This window comes from Xiphophorus maculatus, chromosome 13 (genome assembly GCF_002775205.1).
Source record: "Xiphophorus maculatus strain JP 163 A chromosome 13, X_maculatus-5.0-male, whole genome shotgun sequence".
Taxonomy (NCBI): domain Eukaryota; kingdom Metazoa; phylum Chordata; class Actinopteri; order Cyprinodontiformes; family Poeciliidae; genus Xiphophorus; species Xiphophorus maculatus.
Genome location: NC_036455.1, coordinates 15,577,793 through 15,602,198, shown reverse-complemented (window position 1 = coordinate 15,602,198; position 24,406 = coordinate 15,577,793). Strand labels below are relative to the sequence as shown.

Below are 24,406 nucleotides of genomic sequence, written 5' to 3'. Positions count from 1 at the left end.
AGCAAAAGCGCTAAGCAAAAAAATTAGCCCCCCATTAGCACATTGTTTGCCCGACAAAGTCTGTATATATTGAAGACTTCCTGTCAAATTCTTAGTAAGGCTGCGTAGTCACTGAGTTTGGGAAAAACAATGTACCTGCTCCACCTGGAGTCACACCTTGAACATGAAGGTGCAGACACCTTTAACTAGCATAACCTGCTCATCATGGGGTTGCCATCCATGATTGTGGCTCTGGATCCAAAGTGTTTCCACATAAATGAACAGACGTTACGTCTTTAGCTTGGTAAACACTACTGCCGCAGTGGATGCTGGTCATTGTCCGACTTTCTCAGGTATGAAATGCTAACGTAAGGTAAAAATCATGAGTTAAACCACTTTTAATCCATTTACTACAATATTAACCAGTAGATTTGGCTGTTGTTTGCTAAGTGACTAAAAAACTTCAATTTGGGGCAAAATAAATGCAACTTATTCCTTGACAACCAGAGCCAGTGAGCTTCATGAAAACATAAAAGAAACGTGAATTTAACTGGACGACACACAACTGTGCTCCGTTTGTGTCATCCATGTCTACGTACCTGCCCTCGCTGCAACTAGATGTGTCGTCCGGTTGGGGTCCTGAGAGTTGAGGATCAGACTCTTGCCGATTTTGGCCCCCAGGGCTTTGGCGTGGTAGAACTCCCTTGTCCTCTCCATGGGGTAGTTAGTGGGGTAGAGCCCGCTGAACACAACCGTCGTGCCCTCCAGAGTCTTGCTCTTCAGCTCTGGAACGATCCTGCGGATGTCCGGCATCTCCAACGCCTCCTTCCTCAGGTAGGTCTCGTAACGGGCGAAGTACTCTGCGTGGATCCGTTCCAGCACCTCCTCCAGGTAGATGAGATGATCGTCCTGGTCATTGTCGGTCTCTTCCTCTTCGTCTTCCATGCTCTGATCCAGCAGCTCCTCTCCCACAGTGACTCCGGACTGTTCGCTGTTCTGGGACTCGGTTTCCGGTTCTCTCCTCTCTAAGCAGCCGTTACCCAGCTCGTGGTCGGGCAGGTCGACGCCAGGGTGTTCTGCCGAGTCCGAGCTGTTCTCGACTTCGCAAGAACCTTTGCTGTCCCCGTCCTTCGTCACGTCCTCATCAAAGGGCTCGTGTCCATCTCCTTCCTGTTCAGACTCCTTTGTTGCGCGAGTCCTACTTTGACTCCCGCCGTCTGGTGAGGCGGGCTTCCCTGTACCCGATTCACTGTCGCTGTCACTAGAAAGGTCAAAATCCAAGTTATTGAAGTCATGGCTCGGTGCTGAGGAATTGGCACCTCCCTGTGCCTCTTCTGTCCTGTTACCACCATCCTCTTTAACATCTTTGTTATCCTCCACCTGAGTGTCCTTTGGTTTCTGCCCAGAGTCTGTAACCTTTTGACCAGCGTCTGACCCTCGACTCCGTCCTGCCTCCTCCTGCTTCTCCTCCACACCCCCCTGTGTCCTTTCACCGGAAGCTCCTTCCTGAGAAGACTGAGGTAATGAAAGCTCTTCCTTTCCTGAAATGCCTGGCTCCTTTGACCGTTTCCTGAGGCCATTATTTTGCTCATCAGCACCAATCGCCTCCGCTTGTTCTGTGCTCTCTGTCGGCCGACTCGAAGGACCTCCAGCTGGAAGACATGAAAATCCGATCACAAAAACAAACAAGATGTGAGGGTGAAGTAAGACCTACTGATGAACTTGGAGGAACGTGGAACCTCATTGTGTGACGGAAAGAAAATCAAACACGGTTTTTGACACTTTTTAGAAAATGCTCAGAAATGTGGCCTTTATAGAGGAGGCTCAATAGAAAGTCACTGTTGAAAGTAACATAAAAAGTCCCTGTTACAGTTTGAAGAATGCTGTGAGGTATGTCGCCACATACAGCGGAGCTGGTCCCAGCTGATAGGATGATATGTGAAGCTAAAACCTAGAAAAAAAAAACTGTTAGAGGCTGCAAAAGACTTGAGGCGGGTCTCATCTCAGCAGGATAACCACCCTAAACACACATCCAGAGCTGCAATAAATTTTTAATCAAAGCATGTTCCGTGTTTGAATGGTCCAATCAACCTTAACACATAAATCCGACTGTCAAAATGTTAAAATTGCTGTTCTCAGTTTGCAGCATTTCCTCCAGTAAGCTTGCTAAGCGTGGTGGTAAGGCTGCTGAGGCAGTACACCACCAATCCACCGATTATTTATGTTTAAAAAGTTAAAAGTTGACAGGAAATTTTAAAATATGCCAAGGTATTTATACGTTATTGGAAGATATTATTGACAACCAACTATGGAGTCTTAAAGAAGCAAACTCAAACAATTATGATTCAATCAGTTTTTTGGACGTCATTTAAATCCTCGGTGGATCTTAAAACAGGTAATTCTGATTAAAAAGTTCAATTAATTAAAAGAAATATTACCTAAAATGGAAAAGGGTGAGTAAGTATTTGCATAATTAATACTTAATGCACTTATGATACAAAATTAAAAATCCAAAAATTACTGTGTTAAGTTTTTTTTTTTCTGCATTTTGATTTGCTGGCTGTAACTGGCTCTGATTGGATGAAAAAGACATGTTTGTGATTGGCTGGTGGTGTGGCTCATTGACATACACGTTTTCAAGCTGCAAGCACAGAGACAGCTAAGTGTGTTTGAGATGTAAACACACACGACAAACATTATTCTTTGTTCACAAAGACATATGCGCTCACATCAGTCTTTTAGAGGTTTGTGTTCAGCGCACTGTGATGTTTTATACTTGACATATAAGTTAGTTCTTTGGAGGGACGATATAAACGCTGGTACAGGTGAGCGTGCACTGCAAGATCACCTTCCAAATGATTTTTAATAAAAGGTGGCACAATCACACCTGATAGCAAACAGTCCTGTGTTTGCTATCACTGTTAATGGTGTGTAAGAAAAACATATTAATATGATATTAAAAAAACAAAGTTTAGCCTGGCAGGGGTTGCAAGTAAAGCCTGGTGGCCCGCCAGGCTTATGTTACGCTGCGGAAACCTGCAGATGCTCTCCATCCAACCCAGGGGTCTCAAACTCCAGGCCTCGAGGGCCGCAGTCCTGCAGTTTTTAGATGTGCCACAGGTACAAACCACTGGAATGAAATGGCTTAATGACCTCCTCCTTGTGTAGATCAGTTTTTCAGAGCCTTAATGACCTAATTATTCTGTTCAGGTGTGGTGCAGCAGAGGCACATCTAAAAGTTGCAGGACTGCGGCCCTCGAGGACTGGAGTATGAGACCCCTGATCCAACCTAAGAAAAGAAATCAGGAAAGACATTCAGTCTCTAGATGTGGAAAGCTGGTAGGAAAATATCCAGAAAGACTTGCAGCTTTACCTGTAGCGAAAGGTGGTTCAGCAACGTGCTGACTCAGGGAAGCTCAAAACTTCCGATTTTGGAAAAACCATTTATCATTTTCATTTTTCTCCCACTTTACAAGTATGCACTGCTTTGTGTTCATCCATCATAAAAATCCTGTTGAACTATATTATGGTTATAACAAGAGAAAACATGAAGGTACGGGAGTATGAATCCATCGGCAGCTGAATGTCTTGCGATAACGGAACCCCGACAGTCTGACCGCAGACCTATTAGGAAACTTGTCTCCAAGTAGATCAATCAGCTTCCTAGTTGCCCAAAGTTGCCAGAAGGTGTCCTCTAATACGCTCCGCAAAGAGAACTGCTTAGGTTTCAGCACAGTGAGTGCAGCTCTGCCTTTGCCCCGTGTTGGCAAACACTTCTTGGAGGAGAACACTCCTGCAAGGCAAATCCGATTCCTCTGGGAACGCTGAGTCACTCCGCAGCCAGCGACTCTGTTTGAGCGTGAAATATGTGAGGAGATAACATGTCAACAAGGCAGACTAGGAAAAAAAAAAGAATACATAAATAAAAGTTGCCTTGTTCAAAGTAAGTATACTGTATCTTTTGAATCCACTGGGCTGAATGGACAAGAAATGGAGGCGTAGTAATCGGTGGAGACAGGGCACGCTACAGCAGTTTGGGGTTTGTACCGGCTCTAAGAACACGAAAGCAGTAAATTAAACCATGGCCAACTGCTTGCATGAACGGGGAGCAGAGTTTCTGTCCAATACAATCTCTGCAATTACTTTTTATAGTCAACCAGAGAAAGGCAATAAATACACCAAGTCTAACCAGGCAAGGTCTAACAATATCATTTCAAGGTGTAGTTTTTAAGTGTTTCAGAAAAGAAAAAGAAAAAAACCTTCTTGTACCTTTCTTGGCCATCTGAGCTTCCCGTGATCCCGGCGGAGCGTTGATGTCTCCGATGCCCTGGAAGTAGATGTACTTCTTCACAGTGATGAGGTTCGGTGCAAACTTCCAGACGTCTTCCCGGTCGTCGATGATGCAGACCATGGAGTCGCCGCAGGGGAACAGGTTCCTGTAGAAGGGGAAAAAAATTATATATACTGTATATATATACATGTTTTATGAAATACAAAGTAAACATCTGCTGCTGTTGAAATCAGATATTTATATACGCTTGTTTTCATGTTTGACACTAAATCGGACTGAAGCATTCTTGTTTCAGCTCAGTTAGAATTTTTACAATCATTTCTGTTTGCTAAGCAACAGAATAATGAGATTTATTTTAATAACTTTTACTCCATTCGACCTACATTTAATATTTCTTAGAAACTAATAACACTTCAGTTAAAGACACACCTGTGGATATATTTTAAGACCTCACTCAGGAAACAATGGTGTACATTTTTACGGACGTGTGTAGTCTAAAGGTGCACCGATTGCAGTTTTTTTTCCAGGTGTGGTCGGAGCAAGATTTTGCTCCAATCACCAATCTTTAAAAAGTCTGACCTGCTGATTCCAATTTTGGCCAGTAATGATTTTTTCTTGTCTGAGAAGTTGCTAAATATGGTGACAAAGTCTTTAAGTTGTCAAGCTTAACCGTAGTTATCCACGCACATGAACACAGTAGTTGATTGTCAGGTCTATGTGGAAGTAGATTGGGTTGGTTTCGTATGAAAGTATTGGCCAATTGCCCTGAAAGTATTGGCCGATTGCCCCAAAATTGAGGAAATCAGGGTGGATTTATTGGTGCACTCTGAGTGTAGTCCGATGATACCTAAATTGAAGCATTTGGCCACAACAACCAACATAAAAGGAAAGCTCACTAGGCTGAAAACACTATTCAAAGGTGATTTTTGCGGCAGGAGAAACTGGTGCACTTCACGCATCATGAGGAAAGAAAATGATGTGTAGATATTAAAGAAACATCTCAAGTCAGCAGCCAGGAAGTCTTCCAAACGGACAATGCCTTTGTCTGTAGGGTCATATTAGTGATAAAGTGGCTTAAGGACAAGAACGTCAATGTTTTACAGAGGCATGATCACAGTCAGACAGGAAATCTGTGGGCGGAGTTAGAGGAAAACAAACCTGACTCAGTTCTGTCAGGAGGAACAGTCACAATTCCAGCAAACTACGGTGAGATGTTTGTTGATGCATAGCTAAAGACTTTGGCACGTGTCATACATTTTAAGACAGTTCTACCAAACGAGGAAGAAAAGTACGCGCCTAAACTTAAAGAACAGCATTTAACAATCAAACCTAATGTTGGTAATCCTCCTAAAACAAGAAAATTTAGTCTGATTTCATGCCCAACAGAGGGAAAAGCAAGGGAAATTGATGTCTATACAGTTGATGTAAATATCTCATTTAAACTGTATCTGCTTTTTAAACAACAGCTCAGAAACATCATCATGTGTGCTGACGCGTAAACAGACAGAGTGCATCTCTCACCTAAGATTCCCCGTCTTGGAAAACGGATCTATGCATTCGTCTCTAGAAAGGATTCTGTGAGAGAAAAGTTTCTTTTCGGGATCCAAGAAGCCTAGAGAGGAAGAAGAACAGATGTTTGATTTCTGTTCGGTCTGAATTATATTATCCATTTGTAGGTTCTCACAGAGTAGATTGGTATCAACAGAAACTTCATTTTGAATGCAATCTAACGTTTGCTGGGTTTCTGAAACGAAATATGCTGCACTTTATGAAAAATAAAATAAAAACTCCACAACTGCTGCTGATAATAACTGCTTTGAAACAAGCTGAACTCTCTGCAATGAGGTCAGCAGCAGAATCCAATTCAACCTGCATTAAACATTCATCGCGGAGGTAGAAACAAGCACTGGGCCGGGGCGGCTCTTATTATTTATACCACAACGAAAGACAGCAGCATGAATACCAAAAGGATGCTGCATAAAAGCTCCATCTAAAACCTGATATACAGCAGCGAAATGTTTATACTAAGAAGAAAAACATCCAAAAAAAATAAATAAATAAAAATCTGCTGGAAATCAGTTGTAGAAACTTTGCCCTCCCCAGAAAAAAGCAAAGCTGAGCTGGACTCTAGAGCGTGAGCAGACACCGCCCTCTGGTGGACACTATCAGGACGTGCAAACTGACCTCATTGCATCTCGAAAATTAGTTTTTTTTCCTTCAATATTTTTTTTACGTGAACGTCTAAAAAAAATTATACAGTGTGCACTTGTATTAAACCCCCTTTATTCTGAGACCCCTAAATAAAATCCAGTGCAAGTCACCTCAAAAATGCAGTGACTGCGATTCCTCTATACTGTATAGCTGGTTTGTTTTGCTATTTTTCTGCCTTACTTGTGATTCACTGTTATCTATCCAAGCAAAAGAGAATTTGCAAGAAATACTCTGGACCACAAATACCAGTTTGTGATTGGCTGGTGGTGTTGTACATTTATATCAACTTTATAAAGTTGTAAGTGCAGGCACAGATCAAAACGCGTGCCAGTATGTGCATTGAGTACTCGGTACTCAAACTCGTTCTTTGTCCACAATGGCATGTGCGCTCACATCATACGCGCGTTGAACACAAACTTCTAAAAGCGTGACTGTGGCTCAGACTTTATCATTGCGCTTTTATGGGTTTGTGTTAAGTGTGCACGACCCAAGCAAGTGGTGAGGCTTTTAAACTTGACGTGTTCGTTACCCAAACAAAGACCTAGACTTACAATACAAATGCCGGTAGAGGTGAACCTCCTCTGCAAGATCACCGTCCTAATAAACCATTTTCAGTTCATTGCATTAAAGACGTAGTTTTACTATCACTGTTACTGGTGTATACAAACAATATTTGAAGTAAATAAGCAAACGATGTTTAGCCTGGCAGAGGGGCAAGTTAAGCCTGGCAGCCCGCCAGGCTTATGATACACTACGGGAAACCCCGTACACTGAATTCTGCAACATGATAAAACATGGAAAAGTTCCCGGAGTGTGGAAACTATTGCAAGGTACAGCAGATGCTATAGTTTTAGTTGTGAGAAAATGACAATGAGTCCATTACCAGCGATGGTGTGTGCATATAAACGGCTCCCGAATGTGAAGACGTGCAGCTCGTAGAGTTTGGCGATTTTCTCCAGGAATTCCTTGCAGTGCGGCCGTAACCGCGTGTGGAGCATGGGCTCCCCCCGACCGAGCTGGAAGTGGAAGATCCCCTGAAGGAAACATTTTCTTTTTTAAATGGTCGTCACGAGATTTAGCAGTGAAACAGTGGGGCGGTAGGTGGGAGCGGTACCTTGTTGGACATGCGCTGGCAGTGCTGCTCAGTGGTGTGGATCAGCGTCTGGTCCAGGTCCACCATGAGGACCAGCTTTTTGTTACGGTGCAGTCTCTGCTGGTCTTCTCGGGCCAACTGTTTAGCTTGCTGTTATGGGGAGAGAAACGACAAACTCTCATAGCAGTTTCCTTCACGTTTTTCTTCTGGTTTATTCAGTGAACTTCTTCATCTGGTGCAACTAGGACCTCAAACAGTCCGCTTGTGACAAACAGAAACACAATGAAACTTTACAGTAGAGCGGTTGTTCATTCAAGGTATCGTCGTCATATGACTCACCTCCGAGCTGACCATCAGTTCAGGGACACTGTGCACCATGGAGACTGTTGCTGTGGAGATGGGACTTTGCTGGTTCCCATTAGTTCCCTGCAGCCTGAAAGGGAAATAATAGGAGTGGGAGTTCTGCATTTGTGCATTTCTAATGTCCTTGAACAAACTGTGACTGGATGGATACATCATCAACAGTTGCTATTCCAAGAACTCATCTCGTGCAGCGGTTCACTTGTGGCTGTTTGTAGCTACTTGTTACTTTATTGTTTTGTCCTGCAAGAACATAAAACATCTAAAACCTCAAAGTTGATAGTCATGCAGCAGAGTGGATGACTCATGAGCAAATGTGAGCAGCTAAAACATCCAACACGGTCGCCAGGGAAAGACTATTTTTGAACTAATATTGAAAATATTTTTCCCAGATTAATACTTTTGGTGTCCAATTATACATAATAGATACCATAAAAATCATATTTGCTGACAAGTTATTGATTTTTCATGATGGCCACCATGGTTGTCATGGTTTTGCGCTAAAATCGCCAACTGTGAACGTGTTTGGTGTCAAATCAAGGCCGACATATTTTTTGAGCCATAAAACCCACATATATTTTCTTGATCTTGTGCTTCCTTTTTCTGGTGGACATTTTTCAAAATAGCCACCACAGCTATAATGAAGAACATTTGTTCGCACTAACATAGCCAGTAGTTATTGCCAGTGGTGGACACAGCTAGCCAAAAAGTTATTTCCACTAACTACTAATTTGCTAAAGAATCTTAGCCCTGCTAACAGTAAAGGCAAAGAAATTAGCAGATGTTTTAAGCTACACATAAAAGAAATGATTGAAAGCTAGTGTTAAACCACAAAAAAAATAAAAATAGCAGAAGCTAACGCTGAACTGCTACACATGTAATAATCAGCGGAAGCTAATGCTAAACCACTAAGCACATAAAAATAATTACGACTTGATGATGAGTATAAGTTTTTAAATTTTACAGTAATATGCTGCAATACAGGTTATTTCAGGACAACTAACTCTACTGTGATGTCTGATGTCACTTCGTGGCATTATGTGATACAATCCACTCCGGAGCCTAAGGAGCTAGCCGAGTGCCATCTGAAATGCTACGCTGCTGTAGAATCAGCAACCAGTTTCTCCTTAGACGAAGATAAGAACCTTACTGAGTCAGATCCTGGCCGCATTCGGCGCACAGACCCTTCATCACTATTGGATGGCTGCATTCTTCGATTCTGACGATGACGCCCCTAGACACAGGAAAAAACAAATGTGTGAAATTTGTTAAATCTAGATTAAAACAGTTACATTTTTGTTGCATAAACACTGGAAAGCTCTGGGTATTTCCTTTCGTCTGAATGCTGACGATCACTGGCTTTATTTGCCAATTAAACATTTTAATATTTATTTCATCAGACCAATCCTAAACTGTTAAGACTCAGATGGCTCAAAATATTTGGAAAGGGTGTACTTAAATTTTTTTGGGGGGGGAATTTGACGTTATCAACTTTGTTTCAAAAACAGAAGTCTTTGTGTTTCACTTAAGTTTGTGTGAAAAACGGACTAATAGGAGCCCCAAACTGAGATTTGTTGCATAGTGTAAAATAAAGAAAAAGGAATCTCATCATCCACAACAAACTGACTGCAACACAAAATAATGGAAAAGGTGCAAAGTCCAGACCTCAATCTGACTCAAACTCTGTGCTGGTAGTTCAACAGAGCTTTGCATCAGCAAAGGTCTGCGAACCTCGATGAACCCAAACAACCTCGTAAAGACGAATGAGGCCAAATTCCTGCACAACAATGGAAGAGACTGATAAAGAAAAACCCTGCTGCTGAAGGTGGCTCTCCACCGTGGGTGTACTTACTTTGTCCACACCGGACTTTTGCATTTTCACTTCATCTTTGTTAATGACTAACAAAGATGTGTCAAATCTGCTGTGTGCTTTCGTACGGCTCCTGTTTGTTTTAAAGAAACGTGAATTCTATAGTATTATGTACATAATATACAGCTAATTTTTCAAAATGCATCAAATTCATAAATTATTTTAGTTTTTAAGCAATAGGCTATTTTTGCATATTGTGGACTTCTAAAATACAGATTAAGTTACAATATCTTCAAAAAGTGTATTTATTTCAGTTTTTTATGCAAGAAAACATGGAACTCACATATTTTAATTAAATATATTGCTAAATTTTATTACAATTTAGCTTCTCAGAAGGTTTGAATATTACATAAGGCCTTACAAGCTTTGTTTCCATTACAAATGTGCACAAGACTTGGTCAATATTCCTCTAATGTCCCAACAAAATGCAATTTTGCAATATTTGTGTTTCCATTAAATAGGAAATGCAATTAAAATCACAGGTGACCAAATCTGTTCATGTGGCAAGTCATTAAAAGACATGCCGCGTCATCATCCTCTTACCACTTCCTGTCGTCATCTTCGTCTTTTCCACCAGTAGTAAAATCCGGTGGATTATCACTCGTGTGAAGTGTTTCCGTTGCAGTTTTACGAAGTGCGATACAGTGGAGTTACTGTCCTTCAACTCAAACTGAGCTATCAGGCGTCCCAAATACTAGAAACCTTTGGTCCAAAGGTTCCAAAACCTTTATCCAAAACGGTTTAAGAAAGCTGGACATGGAGAGGGATTCCAATGCTCCAACTTCACTTATAATGGATAAGTTGATTCATGAGACTATCATACAGCAACAGTCTTCAGTCAGAGGCTTCCTCAAATTAGTTGGAAGACTGACTGCTACTGCGCATCCTTCCAGGTAATCATCATCCTCACTAAACATCGTCACTCTTTGATGACAAATGATCTGAGTTATCACAACATGTAATTTACCTTAGGAATACTTTATTTATTTATTTATTTTCGTACCCCGCCAAGGGGTCTTTTTGTGGGCTCTAGTGTCCCTTATTTTTTGAAAGTAGGCTGACATGCAGGAAGACATGCAGCAAATGTCGCCAGGTCCGGGAGTCGAACCCGCGACGGCCAAGTCGAGGACTCAAGGCCTCCAAACATGGGTCGCGCTATCCCCTACGCCACCACGGCACGCCCACCTTTGGAATACTTAACAGCATTTTGTTTTATTTAATTGAATAATATCACTAAAGTATCATTAACGTTTTCAAATGGCTTGGAGAATTGAAGAAATTTTGCAAGGTAGAGTGGGGAGAAGTATTTACAACTCAAAATGTGAGATACTGACACATGTAGTCAACAGTTTGTAAATTATTTATTATGAATTACCTTATTTTCTTGACACAACCTTAAATTTTAACATGAATGTGTATACTTTCACTAAAGTAAAACTTTGAGGGATGTACTTCTTGATCCTCCTCATGTAAAGGAGTGACAAGCATTACTACTGCTATTTATTTCAAAACATTTATTTTTTTTTCCAAACCTCAATAAAACCTCTTCCCGTAATAATTTTCCAGAGGTATTTTAGGCAGACGGTGTTAAATTCTGAATAATTTTGTAACATAAAAAAACGGCGGGAAACGTCCGGTCTGAGCCCAGTTAGACTTAAGCTTGCCTTCCACCTGTCAACCTCCTCAGCTCCTACACGCTCCCCGGTTGTCAGGTCAAGCCACAACAAAGCGAGACAGCGCTACATCTGGTTTGCTTTTCAAAATAAAAGCGAACACTTATATTCTAGTAGAATTAATTTACTAATAAATAATAAATATAAGCAATGTAAGCAAACGACAGTGTAAACGCAGTCGTTTGCTTACTTGTGTATATTCTATTTAAACTGCATCATCTCTAATATAATAGTTAAAATGTCTACTATGGCTGTGTGACATTTCACTCAAATATACTGCTTTTACTATGAAGGTTTTAGTTAAAAGGCTCTTCATTTGTGCCACCTTGACAGTGAAAGATGGGCTAAAATCAAGTTAGCATTGTTAGCTTCTAAGCTAACAACCGTGTTTAACAGGGTGTTGTCGGGAGATGCAGCTGACATACTGCCCGTAGCCTTTCCGTGCAGGTCAACTAACATGAGCTAAAATTAGCAGGTAGAGTCAGTAACTCACCCGGGAGGAATTATTTGTCCTGGCTGACAGCAGAGCTCCTTCACCACTCCAGCACGGTCCGATTTCACCTTCTTCTCTGGCAGCCTAGCAGCACCCTCCGTCTCCTTATCCTGAGCTATGAGAGCACATAAGGCAAGAACCGAGTCCACGTTCACGAGAGACCCTGGCTTGACCTTCCACTCCAGGAGCCGGAGCGGAAGAGCTCCGCTTGGCCAGCGCATGTCAGCCACCTGCACCGTGGGGCCCTCCGCTGCACCACCGCCGCCGCCGCCGCTAGGATCTGCTGGAGGATCCTCCATCTGTCCCACTCCGCTCCAAAAACACCGCTTGTTTTCACCAGCGCTCCGCCTACAACGTATCTAAACTCCCCAAAGTGCCAAGTGGCTCATTAAAACATGCAGACTGCCGCTCTCGAAGACAGCTAAAAACAAATGTGCAGGCGATTATAAACCCCTAAAAGTGTACACGGTGAAGCTCCGTTCGCTCTTCCCGCTCGTAAACAGGAAAGCGCAACGCTGCAGCGACACGGGTCGCAGAACTTCCGGTAGATAGGCGGCATAAACAAGACACTAACTTCAAAATAAAAGCACATATGAATGCATGTATTATTGGTTTCGTTTAAACTGTCTTTCATAAACCACTCCTCTGATCAGTATGTAACTCTAAATACTGTTATTGACAAAGGAATCATAAATTAATAAATGTATACAAACAGTTTTACCGGGTTTTTAATGTTTGTTTGTTTTGTTTTTTCATTTGGAAGCTACATAAATATCTTTGCGATCTTTAAATTCTCTCATTTACACCACCATGGGGTATGTTGCTCAAAAGATTTGCTTTGCTGTCTTAGGCTTAGTTCAATACAAATAATGTGCAAATTACCTGTCATGATGAGGTTCGAGCGGATTACTGATATACTGTAATTATTATTATTGAAGGGAATGATAACCTTCAGTAAATGTGATTTTGCGAAGAAAAGGAAAGGGAGGCATAAACCTTAAGTAATCGCAGTGTCGGGACAAGGGCACATGCCCTCACACACCTCCGTTTAATGACGCTTTATTGTGAAATCTCCCACCAAAGAGTTGACTTTCAAGATAGTTCCCTGTCTGAATCGCGTCACATCCTAGCTGAGCGTGTTCTGGTTTCAAGACAACATCAAACTTTGGACTGTAATTACTTACTGTGGCGTTCATTACTAAAAACACAATGGAAATTAGTTTATTTACATAGTCAAAACAAATGTTACCTGAAGGCACTTTAGGAGGAAAAAATTCACAATTTGTTTCCAGGTGTACAGAAACAGAATAAAATAGATAACATAATATTAATATTAAATATTATTAAATATTAGTGAATTGAATTCAGTTGAATTGAATGTACATTGGTCATCCCAAATAGAAAGAATGTATTGGTGGATAGGTGGAGTTACTGTTGTTCTCATGATGTTTTCTGAGCCATACAGAGATAAAAGGTGAACGCCATACATTGTCACTGTTCTATCAAATGAATCACCTACTGTTAGTATTGGTTTCATAAGGTTTATATCGAAAAAAATGATTTGGAAAACAGTTCAATTTTCCTAAATTTGCTATTTTATAATTTATTTGTATGTTGCTGTTTTTTTTAAATTCATTTAAATCATTAAAACACCAGAATTTGTACAAAATCTTACATTTTAGTCTGTCTGATGGCATCATTTTAAAATGATCAATCAAATGTTCTGATCAGCTACTGAGTACCTAAGTAACCTTTTTACGAAACATTATTTTACTCCTACTTGAGTAATGTCTTGGAAGCCTTCTTTTTACATGAGTAAAAATAAGTTAAAGCAGTGAATATAACATTATCCTACGATATCCACCTCTCCATTTAAGATAACTGGAACGTTCATTTTAGATTGCAAGAATGCTATTAAAGATTTCTCAAATGTAAATTTTTACTCAGAAGAATCGATTTATAAGAGATCTGGAACACATGTCCTGTTATTAAATGTTAACATGGCTTTCCATACAGTTGGATTTAACAGCTTGACTTTCAAGTTTTGACGGAACATTTTTTTTCCTTCAAAAAACGTACTTTATTTCGATTATTATTTATTTACAAATGTGCAAAAGTACACTCAAATACATATAATAAAGGATCAGTTACAACAGCGAAAAGGAAATATAAAATATAGCAAAGGGATCCGCTTATGAGATAAAGCTACGTTTTTTTAATAAGAGCTACTGTTTTTACAATTTATATTTCAATTAATATTATTCAGTTAATATTCAGTTATTCAGTTTATATTCAGTTTAATATTTCAATTAAGTTTTCAACAAAGGCAACTTGTCTTTAAGTCGGTTTCTTCACAGTCGTTACGTGCGTTAACGGAACTGCCTACTTGGAATCCTAGAGCGCTTGGACGGGGTTATCTAGCGCGAGCGTCTTCGGATGGCGGAAATACGTCAGCGACACCTGGAACCTAGAGGCTCACAGGAGAGAAGCTTGACGCTGCCTGACGTCCCTCGAGCAGTTTTCTGTAGTAAACGGAGACGGAAGTAGACAAACGAGCTTCATCTTGGACTCACGCAGAGGCTACTCTTTGAGTGACCAGTATGCTAGTAGCCAAATGAGGTGCTGCGGGCTGGCTGGAGGGCAAACCTGTGGCCGCTACTCGTCTCTACTGTAATCACTGTGGGGAACCATGACAGGGGAGACATCGAGAGTGGTAATTAAAGCATATTTTTTAGCACATTCGCACAGTCCGATAGGGTTATTTCTTGATCTCAGCTAGTTGACTAACAGCTAATCATTACTCACCGTCATGTTTTTCTCTTATGACAGCTTTTTCATTCAAATCACTGGAGAATATTAATGCGACAAAGCTTTTTCATATGCAAAAATTCGAGTGGTTTTCTAGTCTTCCCCGTCAGTTTGGCAGATGGCCGAAGCAGCAAAAGGGTTTCATAGTTAACTCCTGACTTGTCCTCTGGGTGTTGGTCGCGATCCTCCTCCGGAATCGCCCTCCTTGCTGTCTAAAGTTGGAGAAGGAACCCAGTTGCATTAATGTCCGTGCTCAGGTCATTGACATCCCCGTTATCTGGGTATCAATTTGTCAGCGGTAGAGACATTTTGTCCCTCACAAGCAGACAGCGAACAAAAACAACAGTTCTGGCCTTGGTAGGAGTCTCCCCCCTTGCATCCTTCCCAGCATGCAAACACACGCGGCCGGTGTGGGAGGCTGGATCCTTCTCAGGGTCCACAGTTCACTTTCAGTTGCCAGCCATCAATCAATCACACACACACACACACACACACACACACACACACACACACACACACACACACACACACACACACACACACACACACACACACACACACACACACCTGGTTAATAACCAGATAATATGTATGTTATAAAGACCCCGCCCCCTTTTTAGTTGTATGTAGGGTTGGTAATATGGCTTAAAAATAAAATCTCAGACAGATCTGACCTCCAATTTTTTTTCTTTCTCTTTTCTAAAAAATAATTTCAAAAAAGTGACAGTAAATATTTTTTTCTAAAAGTGGCTTTTATTCCAGTCATCTCTTCTGTGAGTTGCACAACAGACAGGGTAGAGAGTGTTCTTTAATTCCGAGAACGAGGTTATAATGTTAGCGGAATAAAGACCAGATGCATCCAAATGTGTGTGTGTGAGGGGAGGGGAATCCACATTTTCCAAAAATTAAATCTTCAAAACCAAAAATTCAATCAATTGATCACAACAATTTATCAACCAACCCTAGTTATACAATGAAAATTCTTTGTTTTTACTGTAGCTTAGATTATGCAATCATCATCTGGCTCTCCTGCGAAGACGTCCACATAATGCCCGAACAACCAGATCCCTCAGCGTCGTCAGGTACTGCTTCAAGTCCTACTTATGCAATCTGGACGGTCGTCCATGACGGATATCCTTCTCCTTGATTAAGTATGCTCCGTTTCCAGGCCGGGGAAGCGAAGGGGGCTGCTTTGGAAGACCCTTCTCGGTCTCTCTGTGGGTTTTCCCCTGGCAGTAGGCGTGAAGTACGCCGCTGCAGAGCCGAGGCAGAGAAGGAGGATGAGGATTGTGGTCGAGGGATTTGGTCGTTTCTGCAGGTTTGTTGCTTGCGTGCGTGCATGCAGGGTTTCCTGCTCGGTCTTAAAAAGTACAGAATATGTTTTGTTACTATTTTCCAGGTCTGATTTAGCGCGGAACAATCTCCACGTTTCTGAACTTTAGTTTATTTGTATATCACGTTTCAGCAATGAGGCAGTTCAAAGTGCTTTACAACACAAAAACCTAATTATGAAACAAGCAATAAACGTTGCATTTTGTAAAATGGCATCATCAAAATCATCAAGTGGATATACATCAAATATGATGTATATCATATTGTATATCATCTACTAACCAAAGGCAATTCTAACCGGGTGGGTTTTTAGCTTTGATACAAGGGGGGGAAAAGCATCTTTGACCACATTCTGCTTAACATAATATTCAGCGGGCCCAAACAGGTATTAGAACCAGCAGCAGACTTATGGTGTGATAGTAGACGGTTAGGAAAATAAAATTACACTTGTGACCCAGCGAGGCAATCCAGACGCAGTTATCTCTATCTCTTTTTTGTTTTATTTTAATATTTCTACGTTCAAATTACAAGCGCCGTCTGATGCGTGTGCCTCCAGGTCTCTCTCTGTAGGGCTCTTCATCTCTATGGATTACTGGTGGACCACCAATGTGGCTCTGCGTGGGATGGATGAGGTAAGACCCGTGTGGAGATTATTGTTATTCAAATCTTTGGACTGTGGGATCTTGAGATCCTCCTTCGAAATCATGCGATATAGTATCTGATGATAGTAAAGCGTATTTATTTTATCACGTCCATAGAACCCTTAAGAGATTCTCACTACATTCAGTCATTCACCAACTCATGCACACAAACTCCTACCACCAACACGTCTTCCCTGCAACTTATGCTGTAAGCGTTTGAAAAGTAAAAAAAAACAGTTTTTATACATATTGCATCAGCTTCATGTTGTTTTTACTATCAGTATAGCAATTTAAATGAAACGGCATCATTGGCAACAGTACGTAACTTGAGGCTTTCACGCTGGTCCTTTGAGGTAGTGATGGCCAGATAAGGCTTTTCAAACGTGCTCAAGTGTTTGTATTTGGTGACATCTAGTGGCCAGAAATGTGACGCGCAGCTTCACTCTACAACCTGCCCCTCTCTGTTGAGCAGGCATCTTCAGCTTCGGCTTCACTACCATGTGACGATTCTGTCTGGTATCTACGTGAAGCATATTGCTGTCACGGAGGGAAATACATTTTCGAGCACTATCACGTTGTAACGTGATAATTATATTGAACATGTATAGATAGTTAGCATCTTATATTTATTGTGTAATTAAGAATTTTATAGACTTTTTTTCTATCGTTTTAGAAGGATAGAAAAATAAGGCATAAGACATTAGGGGAATACCTTAAACAAGTTTCCTCTCCACAAGTCTAACCAGTGATTCACTTCTACATAAGCCATTGAATCAGGTACTGAACCATTGAAACATATCAAAGCTGCCTGTTTGACACAGGTTTCATTGTATCAAACCTTGACACAGCAATCCTGCTCCTGACCAGCAGTAATTGCAGTTATGACTCCAGTTCCAGCTAGCCTGGCCATAGCTTTCCTATGCAATTCCACTCGATTCTCCTCTCCCTCTCTCTCAGTCGGGGCTTTCTCCCTTTGAGTGAGATTTCTCCAGTAGAATTTCAAACGGGCCTATCAGCAAATGGTAGGAAAAGTAAGTTGTGAACGATGACATTTATTTTCGGCAGTGTTTTAGAATTGTAGTCTGCGTGTAGTTTTAGCAATGGCAGCGGAGGAAGGGAACGAAGCCGTTCAGTCCATGTTGGCAACTCTTCCAAGTATTGAACTAATACATTATAATCAGTATAATATAATAAGTCATCTTGTTCGGCTCGGCACTTCTCTCTTCGCAGTGGAGGATGGTTGTTTACAGCATAGGAAATGTCCGGTAAACTTCATAGCGTCAAACTGGTGCATTGCATATACGTCAAGGACACATGTTAGTTACTGAGTAAAGTTGAAAACTTCAATAGAGTCCACGCCTCCAGTAAGCAGGCTGTTCTCAATGGACAAGGGTCCAGACCCTCTGTATGAAGGTAAACATGGGGCTGGTTTTTACCAGGCTATGTGTTACCATGTATTAAGCTCCATCAATTTCACATAAAGTTTGATAGAAAGGGCCGTACCCACAGCACGATCCACCACCGCTATGTTTCACCATCAGGACGGTCTATTAGTTAGTCTTCCATCAAAACAGGAGAACTCTATTTTCTCATTGACTCCTGAAGACAACTGGTTGCATTTAATTTTAGATTTTTATTGTGGATGTTGATGGCAATGATGTTGATGGCAATGAATCTGAAGAGGTCTCAGTTTAACATCTTGTCAGCACAGATAATATTCCACATGTCACATGTCCAATACGTAGTACAGTAAGTAGTTAGCCCTACTTGTCATTGGCAAGTAGGGCTAATCCACCTCATTTACTTCTGCCACCAATCTCTGTCTGTCCGTATTGTTAGAAAGCCAGGCAGAGAAACGTTGGAGTTGGAGTAAATTCTACCTTGTTTTGGTGTGTCGCAGATCCTAATGCATTGTAATATGATAATGTGAAATGGTTCAAGAGTCTTTATTCAGAGGCCAAGTGTCAATGACAGTTGAAGAGATGAAGAGGCACAAACAATCATGTGCGACTTCCGTCCTGCCCCCCTGCCAGAGCAGCCCATCCTACTTGTCCGAGATGTCAGCCTGCCACCAGAGGGCAGCAGACTACATGGTGGAAGGTGCCGTAAGGAACGGAGGGCTGTACATCAAACTGGGGCAAGGACTTTGTGCCTTCAACCACCTGCTGCCCCCCGAATACATCCGCACGCTGCAGGTCTTGGAGGACCAAGCCTTAAACCGCAGGTACAAGGAGGTGAGTTCTGGAGCACAAACAGGACACCCAGTTCTGCAGGAGAGGGGTTTAATGTGTACGTCTGGAACAGGTGGACGCTCTCTTCCTGGAGGACTTCAACAAAACCCCCAAGCAGCTTTTCAAGACCTTCAACTACGAGCCCATCGCAGCGGCCAGCTTGGCTCAGGTTCACAAGGCGGAGCTCTACAACGGGACTCCTGTGGCGGTGAAGGTGAGCTGCACGAACACTGTGGGTCATCTGTCTGTAAGCTTTCTGACCCGACATCTTGCACTACCCGTTACCCTCCCGTAGGTGCAGTACATTGACCTCAGGGACAGGTTCGACGGGGATATCAGAACTTTGGAGATCCTGCTGGATATAATCAAATTCATGCACCCCAGCTTTGGATTCCGATGGGTCCTTAAGGTCTGGAGATGGTTGAATTTCTCTGAGATCTGCTGCTTATGTCTGCTGACCAGTTCTCACTTTGGTTTCTGCAGGACTTGAAGGCAACTCTGGCTCAGGAGCTGGACTTTGAGAACGAAGCTAGAAACTCAGAGAGGTGTGCCGAAGAGCTGAAGCATTTTCACTTTGTAGTTGTTCCCAAAGTCTTCTGGGAGCAAACCAGTAAAGTAAGCTTTTTAGTCAAACGCAAAGAAAATAAAACCCACCTTCATCACCGGTTTCATTTAATAAATTTTTTTTCTGGAATAGAGGGTGTTGACTGCTGAGTTTTGCAGCGGATGCAAAATCAACAATGTGAAAGAAATCAAGCAGCAAGGAATAAGTCTGAAAGATGTGAGCTGATCTCTCGATACTGATTGTAGGAGTTTTTGATGTCAATCGTAACTGAGATATTGACATGTTTGTGTTCCAGACTGCTGACAAGCTGATCCGAATATTTGCAGAGCAGATATTCTACACCGGCTTTATCCACGCTGACCCTCATCCTGGAAATGGTTGGTACATCCCGATTGTTGCTGATTGAACCGTTCATCACTTCTGACATAATGAAACCCACAACTGGGATTGTGGTACAGACAAGACGTGTCCAGACATAAATATCCGGAACAAACTCCTTCTTGGAGTGATTTCATTTCAGATATGTTTTGGAAAAAGGTTTCCAGCAGTCTGGAAACATTTGGATTGGAGTTATTGTGTAGGTAGGAACGCTGGAACAAGTTGAGTCATCATTACTCTTAGAGTCAGGTTATCAGGGTGTTTTACAGGCTCAAATTCATAAAACTTATATCCATAAATTCAAAACCTAGCTTTGAAAAAAAAAAAAAAATCTTTGATGTCAAGAAAACCTAACTGAGGTAGCTGTCTGAGCGTTTGTTTTCCCTCTGGCAGTTCTGGTGAGGCAAGGTCCAGATAAGAAGGCTGAGCTGGTGCTGTTGGACCACGGCTTGTACGAGTTCCTCAGCGAAAAGTAAGGCCTGAATACTTCTGTTTCACTGATGCTTTCGATAAAGCGCATGTGGCTCCAACTGTGACCTCTGACCTCAGAGACAGAGAGGCTCTGTGTAAACTGTGGCGGGCTATTGTCCTGAGAGACAAGGAGGGGATGAAGACGCACTCCGATGCTCTGGGGGTCAAAGGTAACTAAAGATAAGGTTTTCAGTTTTTATGGCGCTTAAACTGAAGCTAGAAAATAACTTGAGAGTGTTTGTAGAGTACTTCCTGTTCTGCGAGATGCTGCTGCAGCGCCCCATCAACATGCGGACGCTAGCCCTATCCAACATCCTGAGCCGGGAGGAGACGGCCTACATGCGACAAATGGCCGTCAACCGCTTCGAGAGCATCATGCAGGTGCTGAAGTCCATGCCCCGGCCCATGTTGTTGGTGTTCCGGAACATCAACACGGTCCGGAGCATCAACATCACTCTGGGGGCCCCGGTGGACCGCTACTTTGTCATGGCCAAAAGGTAAGAGTTAGGGGGTTGTACAAGTTCTTCTTCTTGGGATGATGTGCTAGCTAAAAACACATGGCTTCATTTTAAGCTTACCTTTCAAAGATTCCCTTTGGGGCTTTTTTTTTCTTTACTTCCAAGCGCGGTGCGAGGCTGGGGGAAGATTCAGGCGGAGAAGACAGGAGTCCTGCCCAGGTTACGGATCATCAGCTGGTGCAGGACAACATGGGAGAGCCTCAAGTTTCAAGTGGCTTTAAGGTGAGCATCTTTTTAGTCTCATCAAGAACAAGACTTGGGTCACTCATCCTTTAAAATCCCTTGTTGGGTGATTTTAATAATAATTAATAACTAGAAAATTCCTGAAGAAATTTAACTGGGGGCTGCCAAAGTGTGCGGGTCGGTTTGGACACAGAGTTCCGATGCTAAAAATTAGCATCAATGCTAAGCTAAGCTAAAAAAATTACAAAGTAACGTGGAGAATCACAAGAATGTTGACTAACACGGACCTGCAACATTCAGTATGTTAAAATTAATGCATAAGCTAAAATTAGTCAAAATGCTAATGTTGGCATGAATGCTGTGAGTAGCATGTGGGAATCACTAGCATGTTATCTTACATTCACTTCCTCCATTGAGTATAGTAAGCATAGCTAATGTATAAGAAATAGGTAAAATGCTTTTGTTAGGAAAAAGGATCATAGTTGGAGGAAGTGAAATGCTAATATTTGTGCTAATGCTAATGCATTGCCTTTCTGTGCAAGGCAGCGCACTAACCTGAGAGGTGAAGATAATACAGGCTAATATTATTGCACTGCCTTTGGCAGTGCACTAACCTGAGAGGAATATTGAGGCTTTCATTTTTAAATTTTCAGTAAGCTTCATTTTAAATGGCAACACTAATCCCATGTATAACAGTGGTTGGGTTAAATCAGTTCTATAATGCCCAAAACATTCAGCCTCCTGTAGTCAGTCAGAGTTCCTCCATCATTGTAGTTTTTTAACTGCCAACTCCTGCCTCCTCTGTAGAACACTCTAGTGTGCACACAAATTCATTAAATGGCGCTCTTTGCACTATAAATAATTCCAAATCATTTTCAGTCAATACGCATTTTCAATAAATATAAAATTCAATATAAATTACATCTATGAATAATCCAATAAATATGCACCATATCAATTAGTTGACATGAAATGTAAAAAACCTAATCTAAACAAGTGCTCAATAAATATTTAAGGCACCTTATTGTTCATCAAATGAGTTTACATAGTAATTTAGCAGCTACACAAACAAACAGTGACAATGAGCTAATGCTAAGTCACACACAGTTTTTTTTTTCTCCGAAGAGTTTTTGCGGCGCTAGTGGCTCGTATTTTTTCGACAGTAGGCAGACAGAAAGGAGGGTGAGGAGAGGGGGAAGACATGCGGCAAAGGTCGTCGGGACCGGGAGTCGAACCCGCGACGTCCGCGTCAAGGACTAAGGCCTCCAAACGTGGGGCGTGCTAACCCCCTGCGCCACCACAGCACGCCCCAAATTTGGCTCGTTCTTTGATAGTTATGTCGCCACATTTACTCAAAATGCCAACAAAAGTAATAGCTCCCCTCACGGAATTGAGCCGCACGTTTTAATATATATATTGTTATATTGTGAGGACGCACGCAGCGGTACGAGCCGCATTAACGGTAGTAGGAAGCAGCAGTTATTTTGAGGTGTAGAACAATAGGTGCCTGCCATAGCAATGCATAGGGAGAGCAGGTCAGTCACTGCTCTCCCTATGCATTGCTATGGCAGGCACCAATAATAATTTAAAAACCAATGAATAACAACACTTTGTCTGTCTACGGTCCAACACCCACCTGTGGTTGAGACATTTCAAAACAAAGAGAAAGCAAGCCCGATAATTAAAACTGTTTGTGTTGTTCCCAACATTTACAGTGGGGACACCTCTATGACCTCTGGTTTAGGTCATAGCATTCAGAATTGCCTAGTCAAAGCCCAGACCTAAATTCATCTAACCATGGTGAATCTTCAGCAACAGTTGAAAGTTGCTGTTCACATGTGCACTCCATCCAACAGTGTGTTTGCACATCCTTATAAAGTTGTAAGTATATTATAGAAGTGTATAGTTGGCCTTTAATATGTTAATCTCACAGATCTTATATTTTGTGGCTTTAGGACCATTTAATCTCACATATCATGTATAAAAAAACTACATATATGGTATGTCAATTTTTTTTCTTTTCTGTCAGGCAAATGTTTGAGTCGTGCACAGACATCTTCATCACGTTCTGACTCCAGGCGGTTGATTTGACCATCATGGGCAAGGGCCAAATTAATGTCACTTGTCTGGATGACGTTCGTTTACGAGACTACTCGCAGTCCGTGCGAAAAAAAAAGAAAAGCTTTTAAGACAGGCACTTCAGGGATTAAGACTGTAGAGAGCCACAAGCAACATGAGAGAAAGAAAAAAAAAAAGCTGCTGCCAAGAACCGCAAATAAACAACCGAAATTACAGTTTTTGCTATGCTCATTATAATGCCGCAAGGTGAACCAATCATCTCTTACTTTTATAGTGTGTTTTGTCCTAAATTTAATTCATGGTGGCATTAAAAGGGTCATAAAAACTATTAAATTTTATTTGCCTGTCCAGACTTAAGCGTTAGCCCTTTGTCTTCCTTCAGGTCTGAGATGGCCATTATGAGACTGACCCGCACCTGCCTGAGGCTGCTGGAGATCTTGGGGCTCATTACTCTGGACGCCGAAGTCTACAGTTACCTGACGTAGTTGCTGACATCCAACAGCAGGAGGAGCCATTCCAAATACGAGCGAATACAGCTCACTGGGGGGACCCTCCCTTTCAGGGTCTCCTTAGCAATCAGGTTTTAAATCACTGCTGGACATGCTGCTGATTTTCAATTTTTAGCCAAATCACATTCAGCGTCAGGATGGGCTCTTCAGATTCTCATCTGAAGAAGCTCTGTGTAAAGAGTGAAGCACTGAGCCCAGCTCCAGGACGACTGAATACGACAGCCAATGAAAATGATCTCAGTGCATTTAAGGGTAATTTTAGTTTTTGTTCATTTGTGTTTAGAGGAGCAGTACAGTGACATTTTTTTTAAAAGCTGTAAGTTGCAGTCTGAAAAAGTCTTTTACTTTTTGGGGTGATCTTTAAAATCTGATTTTAGCTGATAATTTTTTTTCTTTTGTGGCTAAGTTGATAATAGTTGTGTGATTATTGTTAATAATAATCACACAACTAATCATCCAGACGCAACCTGGATGATTTTCATTTTCAGCTGATCACCAATCCCCCAAAATGAAGGAAATCTGGGCTGACTTACCGGTTCGCCTCTGGTCATCTAGTCAAACTCAATCTTTGCATTTTAAACCGATTTGTCTGTGAGCTGAAGAAGTGTGAAACTCTACCGATTAGAGAGCCAACAGATCTCTGAATGAAGGTTAAAGTAACAATCCACTAAATAGAATGGTTGCTTTTTTAACATGACAATAAAATGTTCTACCTCTCCAT

The 24,406-nt window shown here is 41.7% G+C and overlaps 2 protein-coding genes across 3 annotated transcripts in view; one reads left to right on the top strand and one right to left on the bottom strand.

The window, feature by feature from the left end:
* Positions 1-13,561, bottom strand: part of ctdp1 (CTD phosphatase subunit 1) — a 78,658-nt gene extending 65,097 nt beyond the window's left edge. Inside the window, exons 1-8 of the mRNA XM_014472640.2 lie at positions 11,971-13,561; positions 9,085-9,168; positions 7,914-8,007; positions 7,596-7,724; positions 7,365-7,515; positions 5,792-5,882; positions 4,249-4,415; positions 579-1,631 (exon numbers count right to left, since the gene is read on the bottom strand). Of these exons, the coding sequence (XP_014328126.1) occupies positions 579-1,631; positions 4,249-4,415; positions 5,792-5,882; positions 7,365-7,515; positions 7,596-7,724; positions 7,914-8,007; positions 9,085-9,168; positions 11,971-12,269 (2,068 nt within the window). The 5' untranslated portion in view covers positions 12,270-13,561. The remainder of the gene's footprint in view (positions 1-578; positions 1,632-4,248; positions 4,416-5,791; positions 5,883-7,364; positions 7,516-7,595; positions 7,725-7,913; positions 8,008-9,084; positions 9,169-11,970) is intronic.
* Positions 13,562-14,593: 1,032 nt separating this feature from the next.
* adck5 (aarF domain containing kinase 5) lies at positions 14,594-24,401 on the top strand. 2 transcript variants are annotated; one of them, XM_005809372.2, is made up of 15 exons: positions 14,594-14,683; positions 15,778-15,860; positions 15,947-16,096; positions 16,667-16,742; positions 18,785-18,985; positions 19,056-19,196; positions 19,278-19,391; positions 19,466-19,597; positions 19,680-19,763; positions 19,843-19,924; positions 20,319-20,397; positions 20,475-20,566; positions 20,641-20,893; positions 21,020-21,136; positions 23,559-24,401. In XM_005809372.2, exons 1-15 carry the CDS (start codon positions 14,660-14,662, stop codon positions 23,659-23,661), a joined length of 1,731 nt encoding a protein of 576 aa, XP_005809429.1. In that variant the 5' UTR covers positions 14,594-14,659; the 3' UTR covers positions 23,662-24,401. The 2 variants fall into 2 exon arrangements, with proteins under 2 accessions (XP_005809429.1, XP_023201052.1); XM_023345284.1 differs by lacking the exons at positions 14,594-14,683; positions 15,778-15,860 and having other exon boundaries at positions 16,012-16,096; positions 18,790-18,985.
* Positions 24,402-24,406: the final 5 nt, after the last annotated feature.

What these genes read in the sequence shown, in the direction of transcription:
- adck5 (XM_005809372.2), top strand. Translation starts at nt 14,660, where the DNA reads ATGACAGGGGAGACATCGAGAGTG. An exon ending in CTCTGCGTGGGATGGATGAG is followed by an intron (nt 16,743 to 18,784) that starts GTAAGACCCGTG and finishes CCCCCCTGCCAG; the next exon opens with AGCAGCCCATCCTACTTGTC. An exon ending in AAGTTTCAAGTGGCTTTAAG is followed by an intron (nt 21,137 to 23,558) that starts GTGAGCATCTTT and finishes GTCTTCCTTCAG; the next exon opens with GTCTGAGATGGCCATTATGA.